Raw genomic sequence first — 13,126 nt, forward strand, 5'->3', positions numbered from 1 at the left:
GAATGTAGGATCTGCTAGTGTTATAGAATGTAATTCCGGCCAGACGGGGACGTTGCACCGTTGTGATGGTAAGTAATTTGTGATTCTTTTCAAAACATAGGCTTTCACAGGTACCGTGAAGTGTGGGTCTATTCTTGACCGTATATTCAACTCGACTGCGTACTTCGTTCGCAGTTTGCTCCCTTCACCGAGTCCTGTGACCTCACCGTTAATTGAAATCTTTTGAAGGCCTGCTGATTTAACAACATCCTCAGTAATAAACGAGGCCTGGGATCCCTGGTCAATCAAGGCACGGTAGATGTGTGTGTTTCCGCTTTCTTGAGAGACATCTACTAGTGCTGTAGCGAGCAGTGTTTGGCCAGGTTGTTTCAAAAAATGTGTAGCAATATTTTCATTTTCGTGGGTGTGTTGTTCTTCTTCGTGCTTCGCTTGTTCTTCCGTTGTCATCTCCCTTTTCCTGGGATGCAGTAACGAATGATGTTTTCCTTTGCAAATATTGCATCTTGTGCCTTTAAAACATATTTTAACAGAATGATCGGGAATTAGGCAATTAAAGCATAAATTATTTTCTTTTACAAAATCTATCCTTTCTTCCTGGCTAAGTCTAACGAACTGTTTACATTGGAAAATGAAGTGATCACCATTACAAAATGTGCATTTAGCTGAAGACTCTGTTGACACAGACGAATGAAATGTTTTGGTCTTACTTGTACCTTGCTTTGAATTATCTTCCACCATTTCTAACGCCTTAAATCTCATCTCAAGAAATTGATGTAGCTGTTGAAAACTCGGCATTTTTTCGCTGTCTGCAGTTATGTGTTGTTCCCACAATTGATGACTCGTCGGATCTAATTTCGAAACTGTTATGTAAACAATAATGTCATCCCATGCATCCGCATTAATTCCCATATTTTTGAAACTATTGAGGCAATCTAATGTTGTGTACAGCAACTGTTTTAATAGATAAGCCGATTCATGAGCCATTGCTTTCAAACTAAATAATTTTTTGAAAATGCTATTTGCGAGGTACCTCTTGTTGTCAAATCTATTATATAATGTTTCCCAGGCTTTAATATAATTGTCGTTTGTAATAGTAATACTGCGCAGTAATTGTTCTGCTTCCCCGGCTACAAGAGACTTGAGATAATGCAATTTCTGAACATTATCTAAAGTTGTATTTTTATGAACGATCGATGTGAATAAATCTCTAAACGATGGCCAGTCTGTATAACTACCCGAAAATGTGGGTATCTGTATCGCAGGTAACTTTATCTCTGTACTTGTACTAGTTCTCGGGCTAAGTGCATTACTTGTATTCATTTCCCTTTTTAATTCTATTAACTTTTCTTTTAACGAAGTCTTGTAAATTGTATAAAGTTCATCCAATTCATCAAACCTATCTAGACTAAAATATTCGACAGAACTTCTTTGTCCACGAAGAATCAACGCCGATAGATCTTCGTGTCCCCTTGTGAACGAACAATATAAACGTTCCAAGGTATCTAAGCGAGTTTCTACGTAACTTGATGTTATTCGAGAATTAGGTGTTTTCAAATAATTACTTTGAGCCTTTTGTATTTGTTCAATCCTGTCCTCTTGAAGACTAATTAACCTTTTGGCTTGTTCCATCTTATTAATTCAAAGTAAAACACTAAACAAATCAAAACAAGTAGGAAGAAAACTAAGAAGGTATATAACAAAATAATTGCACTAATGAACTTGTTAATATGCACCTCAGTATCAACCGTAATAACCTGTCCACACTTGTATTCAATTGACAACCCTCAAATAACGTTTGTTTATTAATCCAAATATTCTTACAACTCGAAACTCAACTTTTAATATATTATAACCGAGTCGAATATTTAAGTCCAACGTAATACACTCAGACCGAAATATTCGGCAAACGAAGGACCAATGTTTGTTTCCTACGCAAACTTGTCCGAAATTTGGACGACTCGACCAACGCACAACGAAACGAACGAAAACTACAAAACGCAACGACAACAATAACAACCAAAGAAACGCAATGACAACACCGAACCAAACACCAAACATATCCGACTTGCGGGAAGCATATCTGTAGCGAGACATTGTATCTTAACATCGCGATTAAAGTAAACGATATCTCGCTACAGCGCCATCTGTTAGGGTGTAGCAGAAACGGCGCCAACACTAACAAAACAGAACCGATAAAAAAATACCGGTCAGAGAAAAGTAATAAAGATAGTTCCGTGATGAAATAACAAATACTTTATTTTATTTTTATTTTAAGCTTTGTACACAGTTTAAAGTACATAGTGTAACATTATATAGAAATACAATGATGTACAGGTGAGCTTAACTCTAAAAGAGTTCTCTTACAGCTAACATTGCGATACAGAGAGGATGTATAGTGGGTAATAACAAATAGTTTCACAAGAACGCAACATCCATCTATCACTCAAAGAAAATTGCACGCTAAAAACTTCTTTCGTGACGTAAACGTGACGATCTTTGGAGGAGGCCTATGCCCAGCAGTAGGCGACTTACAGCTGAGAAATAAGAAACGTCTTTTAGATAAAGAATTGAAAGTTTTCCTCGACTTTCATCAATAACGAAGTAAGTAGAAATAAGAGAAACTTAGTTTAGATGAATCCTTACAAGGAAATAATTAAGTATTTTACTTCATAAGGGAATTTAAGATGGACACTTAAATTGTTTGTTCAATTAACAAATGTATAATTAAATTACATTATTCATTTATTTATTTCAATATTTATAAAGTAATCTTAGATTATCGCAAAACATTTTATTAAAAAAAAACAAATCTGGAAAACCTGTTAAAAATGTTCTCAGAAGAACTTTCTTTCAACTTATACGATGGAAATTATAATAGTATTGGTAAGCGTTAAATGTGTGAAAAAATTAAGTTACCTTTAATAGAGAATTGCTATTTCATTTAGCCTATAATTTACGAAGCAACATTAATTATGTGGTCGGCAACCCGCATCCCACAGTCAGCTGTTTCTAAATTAGAATATTGATTAAGATCGCTGTTCAGAGTCGTGATCGGAAATTGAATTATATTTCCGCTGATAAAATACGTTGTTATTTGGTTCACATAATTTTAGCTTTATTACTTTAGGAGAAATGAAAATTTTAAAAGTGTTATACTTAAATTTAACAATATGTTGTTTAACAACGAGCGTTTTTAAGCATGTTGTCCACTAGCTAAAATTAAAAAAAAACCTTAATAAGTAATCCATGTATTCTTCTAGACTGTGTTCTACATCTATGCCAAATTTTATCGAAATCCGTTGAACCGTTTTGAAGACACCTTCTAATCATCCATCCATCTAAACTTTCGCGTTTATTAGTAAGATATTTGTATGTATAAGTGTGTGCGAACACCCACGCCTCTGTCGGGGTCCAAATAAAACATCCCACGCGTCGCCCACGTCCCTACTGAAACAACGATTGTGATTATATTCTCATTGTTCGTTACGTAACAATTTAATCTGTATATTTTCTGCACTGAAAATGCATTCACTTAATAACAATAAGGTTAAAGGCACGAACTATAAAACATGAGATCATGTTATTCGATTTTTTATTCGATTGGTAACCCATGTGATTTAACAGAATTCTGACCGCGTGACTCGTGATTGAGTCTTCATTAACAAGACATAGATAAATATGACCATTAATAAAGGATAAGTACTGTGAGAACATTCAACCAATTATCAATAGCTTGCAGTTCCTATCTACAGTGACGGTTTTTATTCTACAAAAACTGGGCGAGATTTTTACCGCCCTTTTATACCATGCTTTTGGGAGGTTAACAGGGCTATCTGAGAATTCGTAAATCACAGACCTATGGCGCGCCTTTTTGTACAGCGCCCTGGGCGTAGCCTAATCTCGCCCTATCCTTACGCCGACCCTTCCTATCAAAAAAGTTCACGGGTGAACTTTCTAAATAGATTTCTACTATCTTAAACGCTGCTATAAAAAGTAACTGGAAGAGACAATTTGCTAAGTGGGTACGGACAATTGCGTCTACTATGTGATCAGCGCTGAGTGGTCCAGAAAGAAACACCCAGCATACAAAGCTGAGTGAAACCTTATCCGGTCAGCATTGCAACAATATTTGTAAATATTTCCTGTTTCTTTTTAATGTTATGTTTTATGTGTTATTTCTTTATAATTATTTTTGTGCTCTTTTTGTTATTGTGTTGTGATATTAAAAGGATTAAATGTTATTTTATTTATTTATCTATATTAAGACGTTACGATATCGGTAAGAAATTCGCAGAATCAGAGTTAATTCTCTACGTATATACAATGTTGGAAATAGGTCATGTATTGATCGACATTCTGTTCCCGTACCAACCGCAACAAATGTCTGTCTATAGAGAAATTTAATTGTGGTACAATACTGAACTAATGAATTATTAAACATCATTTATTATGTAACCAGCTGTTGCCTGCGACTCCGTCTGCGCGGTATTAACTTAGTAAGTAGTATATGTTGTTCCAGACTGTTCTAAATCTGTACGAAAATTCATACATCCATCCATACATTCTCATTTGTAATATAGTTTTGTAAAAAGATAATTTTGTATTATATTTTGAATCCTATCAGGAGTGCTACGAAAAGAATTAAAAAAAACGTATGCTGACAATACAACCAGCAACATATTAAAATGAAAAAAAATGGATAAACGGAGAAAAAAATTACTGCTTAGTTTTTGTGTCAAAACATAAATTGAATCACAAATAAAAATAAGATATAATAGATGAAAAATGACCCAATTCAGAATATTATTTGCTCAGAGAATTAAATTGAGAAAGAATAATTCCTTTCTACTTATTTATCATTTTTCGTGATGAATAATTAAATGGGTATAATGGACGGAATGAAACAAAAACATATTTTTTAATGTCTTATGAATTTAACTACGCTTAATGAAACAAAATCATACTAATATTATAAATGCGAATGTTTGAATGGATTGATGGATGGATGGATGGACTGATGGATGGATGGAAGTTTGTTTGAAGATACCTTTAGATCGGCTGCATGGATCACGCTGATATTTGGCATATATGTAAAACATAGTCTGGAAGAATAGTTTAATATTTAAGTTTTTTTAATTCCGTACAGACGGAGTCACGGGCGACACTTAGTATATAAATAAAATAGAACACTAGACATAATAAATAGTGTAGTACATAAGCTCCGTAGTTTCGTAGCGCAGTTCGTAGCAATGTTGTAGCATCGCCTACGCTGAAATTGAATTACGTCCCACGCGATATTGTGTTCTGAAAACTTTATTTGCCTGCATAATATATAAATAGAATATTAATAAAAGTGTACTATATATCATTATATATTTTGTTATATATTCCAACATAATTTTGTTTATACTCTCTCTAATATATATTTTACGAATAAACGCAATATGTTCATGTTACCTGGTTTGCGTTTCTAAATCGATAAACAGATTTTGATAACACTATGGTAGAGTGCTCTAAAGTCTCTAAGGTTGTGATCTTCAAAATACTAACTTAGGCCCGTGACAATAAATCTTAATTATGTGTTTTTTTAAGCTTTGGTCTACATCTATGCATCAGCAAGATCCCTGCAGCTGCTCCGGAGATACCTTCTAACAAACATACATCCAACCATCCAAACATCCATACAAACATTCGCAATTATAAAATTGGTATGATAGAAAAGTAAAGCGCATTTTGATAAAGATTTTAACAGTTTCAAAATACACTAACTATTTTAAAATGTAACATTTTCATTAAATCTTATAAAGTAAAAAGATAAAGAAAAAATTCAATGTAACTTGTCACTATAGCTACAGATAAATGTCATCCATTATGAGAATAAGTAGAAAATACAAAGTTACAGTTCGATAAAAGCGAGCGCAAATCTTCTTAACTTGCATTTATCGTAATCACATGAAAACACTCATTACATTTACGTTGGGAAAAGAGAAAATATTAAAACGCTTGGAAAACATTTTTGGTGTTACTTTTTGCGTCATGGAGGCCTAATTTAGTCATCTTTCCCTTCCCAACCTTTTCTTTATAAGGAAAGGATGGGAAGTGGAAGTGGACTTTCCGGATGAGAGGATGCATAGAAAGGGAAGATATTTTTTTTCTGTGCATCCTCTCCTCCGTCGATTAAAGATAGGCAACGCATATGCAATTGCTTATGTCTATGGGCAACGGTCACTTCGCTATTTCAGCGATTTGAGGTGGCCGCTCGCTCGTTTAATATAAAAAATTAAATAATTATAATTGCAAAGTAAATTTCTTTTTCTAGCATTGCTTTTTTAATATATAAGTAAGCTAGATAAATAAGCATAAAGTAATAGAAACCATAAATAGGGCATCATTTTTATTGTTAAGAGAACAATAATGCAGCATCTTTGCTAACAATAGGAAAGTATTGCTTACATTCAGATGTCCGTACCCTTTACCAGGCTATTGGTGAGAAAATAAGAAACTAGAATAGGTTTGTCTGCCAGAATTGTTATAAATATCTCATCATCATCACCTGCCTTTCTCCATTTAAAAGGTTGATAGTATACTGTTCCATACATTTCCATCATCTCTAAAGTCACTCCCTTGTTATGCATATCTTTCATTCAATTCATCCATACATTATTCCTCTCTCTACTTTTGTAACCATCTGCATACAATCTCATTATTTTATTATTTATAAAGCAATTTTATTATTTATAACATACAATATGTTTCCATTAGCTTTTCTCAATATTTGTACAGTACAAATATGGAACGTGCTTCAAACGGATTTCGGACGACACAGAGTATATAATCCAGGATTGGACACAGAGTATATAACATATATTTATGAAGATATGAATGTATTTAAAAAGATATGTAATGCCTTCTAATATTTAAATAATATTAATTATTAAATACAAGCTGTCAGCCGCGACTCTGTCCGCGCGGTATTAAAAGAAAACTTAATTAGTAGCCTATGTTTTCTTCCAGATTATATTCTACATCTGCGCCAAATTTCAACTGTACCTATGCAGCCGTTCTGGAGATATCATCAAACAAACATCCATTCATCTATTTTAATAATTTTAAAATGAACGATTATTTGAAAAAAGATGTTTGTGTACTTTAAAAATCACATTTAGGAATCAACATAGAAAATTTAATTATTACTAAAACTAATCAAAAAATTTAACACAGAAAAGATTACTATACTTTTAGTGCTTAACCTAAAACATATCGATAAAATAGATTCGGGATCCGTTTTATTATTCGAGTGAAACTAGTTTAGACTCGCTTCACGGGAACCTAGCAGGTCGAGATTAAGAGCTCTTGATACTTGAGAGGCATATGTAGAGGGCAAAATTACTCTGCAGACATCAAATACTATCGTATATTGATTTTGACACATATTAAGAAGGTTAGTAAACAATGTGCTTATCTTTATATCAGAGAATTTGTTAATTAAAAGATGGAATAACATAAATAGTTATGAAAATAGATTTCATATTTTGTAGAGTTAATTGGTTTCCATTTTTAATTAACACCCGTATCTTTTGCCATTAAAAGAAATCTTTTGCTGTTTAGTAAAAAAATAAAAGGTTGCTTTATGGTCGCTGGCACAAAAGAGGATTTTATTTAAGCGAGTTGTCTGAACTTTATTAACTGTCTCTACAAAAGTACTGTATATTTTCGAAACGAAATCTTAAAAGTGTACTACTTTATTTTTTGCTTAAATATTAAAAATTAGCGTCTTTCTTGTATCTTATCCAACTAATTCTTCGTCCTTTTTTCTTATTCCCACTACAAAAGAGTTTTAATAAGATACAATAGACAATATCGATGACATCGCCTTAGTTTAACAGAAAAAAATTAAAGAAACAAAGACATCATATGAAGCTTTTATATCCTTCTTTAATAATCTAACTGTATATATACTATACTTACTGCACACTCCGGCTCAGTGATGTACGATCCGTTATCGAAATATTTGTTCGGGCATTCAGACCATGGAAGTTCCGCCTGGAAGCTCTGAGCAAAGTAGAAAAGGCACCAAGCTATTATAGAGTTATAGTACAGAGCTACGTTGAAAGAGACCACCGCTGAACTGATGCCAATGCCCCCGAGGTAAGGGGAGACTTGATGCCATACGCCAATCGCACCTTTCCTCAAACGCTGCCCAATAGCTAATTCCAAGTAGAATATAGGTATCCCTTCAATAGCCAACATCACAAAATAAGGAATTAAGAAAGCTCCGCCACCATTCTTCTGAGCCAGGTACGGAAATCTCCACACGTTGCCCAATCCGACGGCATATCCGACAGTAGCTAAGAGAAACGTCAGCTTACTGTCCCAAGATTCCCTCTCGCACTCCCCTCCTTCTGGCTTAAACACTCTCTCCTCTCCAGAACTACCTTTACTAGTTGGAGTCTCCGAAGACCGTCGGTTGGGGCTGGTATCCTCAAATGCTTCATTAGTTGCGCCGTACATGACGTGCGTGCGGTGCGAAGGATGACCGTTTTCCATTGTCACCAATCGCCCCCTTAGTTCTTTCATCTCCATTCTATCCAAAGACCGCTGGGCATAAAGATCCCGGGAGCTCTGTCGCCTCATCAAATGAGCTGGATTCGCCATTTTTTATTTATTTCTCTAAAATTAATTATCGTCAATATTACTTTATTTATTGTCAAAGTATTATCGCGTTTAAGAAATAATTTTAGGCCGAATCGTTTTCATTGTCGTGACACAATATAATCGTAAATACAACAATTAATTCATGAACTACAATTGAAACTAAATTATCAAAACCTAAATTAAAATCGAACATTATTTTTTTCGGTTATCGATTTTTATTCACATCACTAAAGAACGATGTTGGTGTCAATGTATGCGCGTGATGACAGGAGCGTGCGAGGCGCGAGGCGGGCGCGGACCTGACTGGCGGGAAATGACCGAATATCGGGCGGCGTAGAAACCTTATTATTGACGCATGCGTGTTCTCGAGGCTTTTGTGTAAAGAATGAAAGGTTTTTCATTAAAGGATAAGGCTTTAGCATTTAAAGTTATGATCAATAGACATAAAGCACGATGCGGACTGGCTTTTTTAGTAGAATACATTTCGAGGTGCTGCAATTAATGGAATTTTATTTGGTCTCGATCAATCACGCCTTGTCTTAGCATTTATGTTATATAATATAGAAAGAAAGCTATTGTTTCTTTTGTCCTTAACAAAATGTTGTTGTGTACAGTGTTAGAAAACATACTAATGGTATAGTTGATATTTTTTTTCTTTCCGTAACAAAACGAAAAAAAAATAGTAAACCGGAAAAAAATGTAAAATTTAAAATTGCTTCAAATACAATTATTCCCAGATTGTTTTCTTTCGTTGAAACCATTTTATATTCAACTCAGCGTGTATTGAAAAATATATAAACAACGTCTTCAATCCAATTATCTCAATGGAGTCCGAGTTATAAATTAGTTACAGTGACCCTTTATCAAAGTTTTACGAGTCCTGAATATAAATCTAATTATGGTTGTTTTCTGAGACCAAAATCCCTGTGTAAAACATATCGTTGTCTCTGTTTTGTCAAAGATGATGACAGGGATGACGTGGTTTATGCAAGGATTTTTGTCTCAGAAACCGACGATAAGACGTTGATTTACTGTCAGCATATAAAAGTACCACTCTAAATTTTCGGTACTAAAACGGCCTTTGTTGATTGACGACCACTTTCTAGTAAAACTGAAAAGAAGTAATTTTTAAAAACTTAATTTCTTTATTGCTTTATTTTATCCACTCTTACGACAAAAAGAACATAAAAAAACCTTTATTTTTAAACAAACTATCGCTCCTCGTATCTATAAGATTATAGATGTAACTTAATAGTTTAAAATATCAATAAAATTATACTAAACAGATGTATAATTTAGTCAGCATGGGCATATTTGTATAAGTTTATCTATACAAACCTATAGATGTTATAAAAATAATAAAATGTTGTACAGTCTGATCAAAAATATAACAAGCCTATCACGAGGGCGCCACAATGTCTATTGATATTGTAACATTCTACATCTACGTCAACATGTCCAACGATATATAACTTAGAAAATTTAGTACATTATTTTAGACAAATATTCTCTGTTAATGCTCGTATTTGTTTGTCCGCGGCTGTAATCTTTTTCAGCGTATTAGTGTTAATTCGCTGAAAAATATTCGTTTATATCACCATCAAGAATTACCTCGCGATAACAATAAAATACTTTGAAAACTCGACAACATTCCACAATTACAATGCAAACGAATTTTTTAAATTAATTTATCTTGTCCACTTTATAGTGATCTTTCGCAATATGTCGAGGTGTTCTATTTTCATGGGCGCACTATAAATTACGTTAAGACAGATAATCTATAATCTGTGTTGCGCAATCGAAGCCAACTGTCATTGTCAAAGGATTTTGCGTCGACATTCGATATTAAAACTTGTTTTTTCTTATACATTTCCCCAAGATAAGAAACTTTTAAAAGGAAACATGTCGATAAGGACCCGATTATTAGCTTCTACTAAAGTGATACGGTAATCAATCGGAGTGCGAGACTCGTCAGCACCATGTATTGTTTGCAATGGCTGATTCCTGTGCTGCTTATACCGAAGCCTGTGAACCCGGCACTTGTGAACACTCATGTTATGTTCATGGTGCTATATCTGATTGGGTTTTTCCTCGAAAGGAAACCGTGTACAGTATGCAGCTTTGTATTTCTAGCTGCAGTTATACTTATATGTTACAGCGGCATAGGCAATTGTTTATTTTGGGCTAGTCAATGTGAAGGTGAAAAATACGACACTTAATATGCAACGAATCTTCCAGAGTTACCTTCCAAGATGCTCAAATGCAATCAAGTGTTCCTGTCATTGAAAATGGCGGTAAAATCAAGTGCGAACGGCGGGCAAATGCGATGGCGCTAATTTTATCATGCAATCCATTGTAATGGTTTATTGTATATTTTTGTATATAAAATGTTTGTTTTGTTTACATAACTGTTATATATAGATAATATTGTTTGATATTGACGGTGACATGTCATACCTAGGTACTTATTTGTCTTAATTTTGTTGATTATTGAAATAATATGAAGAAATGGAGTGTACAGTTATTGTTAGTAGCATAATATAAAATATGACTTCCAAATATCATTGATCTTTTATTAAAATTAAATTACTATAAATGTTTTTACTAAATAGTTTCCTTGAAAATGTTGATAAAATATGTAGTTAATTATTTACGTAACAGCAAGTTGTGTAATCATATCAATTATAATTATTTATAGAAAATACACAGATAAAGCTACTTTTAATGCCTTTTCTACTAAACATGGCAACTCACACCAATTTTTTTTTCTTACATAAAAATGTAAATTATATATCTAGATACTACAAATTTATTTAATAGTAAAATATAGATAACAAGATATTGTTTTATTTCTATATGACATAATAAATTAATTTTACATTTCTAAAATTGCTATTATTTACTATCAAGTTGTGACCATCAGGCCCAGTGATTAGCTCCAGACTTCTACTATATCTGAGTTTATTCCTCGACAAACGTCAATGTGTTTTTGAACTTCATCTATCTGACATCCTTCTGGTGAAGATAACATTGATGCAACTGACAAATCTGCAACAGTAGTCTGCTTAGAGTACCTCGACAGATATATGGACTACAATTTTTAATCACAAGATAAAAAGTAATAAATAGAGGAAGTGTTTTAAACTGACATATAAACCGGACCCGCGTCCGCGAAATAATACCAGTACCACTCATCCTGATGAAGCGCCCCCAATGGGCTCGAAACTAGTCGGTGCCACCACCGGATGAATATACCTGGGTGTTTAGCCGTGTTTATATATCAGTTTAGTATAATGTCTCACGAAAGTTTGAATAATTTAAGAGGAAGTGTTTTGTTTGTAGATAACATTGCTTTCATGATTTTTTAAAATTTTAATATGTAAATAACACATTCACGATGTAATACTTCATGTTATTTTCTTGTTATTAAAAAATCCATAGTTGCTTTTATTTGTCAATGTTTATGAAAGTCAAATATATTTCCAAATTAAAATGATGAGTTATGAAGTCATGAATGGTATCACATTGATAACTAATAGCACATGCTATCCTGTTATAGTCAAAGCTGGAAAGTTAGAAACCTATAAGCAAGAGTAATTGTCTCGTAGACAACCTCCATAAGTGACTCAGGTAAGGGTACCTCTATAAGTGAGAAAATTTTAGGGGTTCCTTGGTCTCTGACTTATACATATTTGACTATAACATAATTAATACAAAACTTAAATAATAAAGAAAAGTTTTGCAAAATAAAAGACTCTTTGAAGATAAAGTGTTTATTGTTGAATAGTGTTCACAAATATGGTCATCTTTGACGGTTTTGTTTTTAAGATAATATTACATTGATATAAAGATATTAAGAGCCTTAACCTATGAATTATATCCAACCTGAAACAAAAGAAAAGTAAGCATTAATAAAGTCCTGAAAATGGATAAGCTTAACTACATATAATCTCTTACTACTCTTCAGGTACTAGGTTCGTTGTTTCATTTTATTCAGTATAGCAAATATGAAGAGTGAAAATTGTTCAAAATATACTGATATTAATTTTGACAATCAAAATAATTAATATTTCTCTTCTTATTGTGGTAAACTCGTCATTATTGACACCTTCCTGCACTTGAACACATTAAAGGTCAAAAATATAACTATAGTCGTGAATTCGTCGTTATTCATTTCCGAACAATAGCAAAACATAACCTACAAACTGAAATTCTGTTATTCTCGATAATATCCTTAGTGAAAAACAAGTTACCATTTATCTCAATCTTCTGGCTTCACGCTCAGATTCCAGCAGCGTAAGGATGTCACCATCACGAACTGGCCCCTTCACGTTCCTGATGATCTGGCGGCTGGTCTCTCCAATGAACTCGACCTTCACCTGGGTACACTGCCCCTGGGAGCCGGTACGGCCCAAAACCTTGACTACGCGAGCGAGAACGTTGGGTTTATCCATTTTGTATTAGTTTCAAT

General features: G+C 33.6%; 1 protein-coding gene, 1 long non-coding RNA gene and 1 pseudogene across 2 annotated transcripts; all 3 read right to left on the minus strand.

Moving 5' to 3' along the window:
• Positions 1-146: 146 nt before the first annotated feature.
• LOC106121591 (uncharacterized) lies at positions 147-1,921 on the minus strand. The gene is made up of 3 exons (XM_013317304.1): positions 708-1,921; positions 334-509; positions 147-230 (listed from the first exon to the last, which is right to left on the minus strand). Exons 1-3 carry the CDS (start codon positions 1,627-1,629, stop codon positions 147-149), a joined length of 1,182 nt encoding a protein of 393 aa, XP_013172758.1. The 5' UTR covers positions 1,630-1,921.
• Positions 1,922-7,935: 6,014 nt separating this feature from the next.
• On the minus strand, positions 7,936-8,655 carry LOC106121592 (sodium-dependent neutral amino acid transporter SLC6A17 pseudogene; annotated as a pseudogene).
• Positions 8,656-12,412: 3,757 nt separating this feature from the next.
• Positions 12,413-13,126, minus strand: LOC106121624 (uncharacterized). Its single transcript, XR_001228061.1, has 2 exons — positions 12,909-13,126; positions 12,413-12,540 (listed from the first exon to the last, which is right to left on the minus strand). It is a non-coding gene; the product is annotated as an uncharacterized LOC106121624 (long non-coding RNA).

Source organism: Papilio xuthus, unplaced genomic scaffold (assembly GCF_000836235.2).
Source record: "Papilio xuthus unplaced genomic scaffold, Pxut_1.1 DF826938.1, whole genome shotgun sequence".
In the NCBI taxonomy this organism is placed as follows: Eukaryota; Metazoa; Arthropoda; class Insecta; order Lepidoptera; family Papilionidae; genus Papilio; species Papilio xuthus.

Bases quoted from the DNA above. Each gene is read 5' to 3' on its own strand.
- LOC106121591 (XM_013317304.1), bottom strand. From the start codon at position 1,629: ATGGAACAAGCCAAAAGGTTAATTAGTCTTCAAGAGGACAGGATTGAA. The intron at 510-707 runs GTAAGACCAAAA...TATGTTTTAAAG, and splicing joins TAATTCAAAGCAAGGTACAA to GCACAAGATGCAATATTTGC. The intron at 231-333 runs GTAGATGTCTCT...TTAAATCAGCAG, and splicing joins CACTGCTCGCTACAGCACTA to GCCTTCAAAAGATTTCAATT.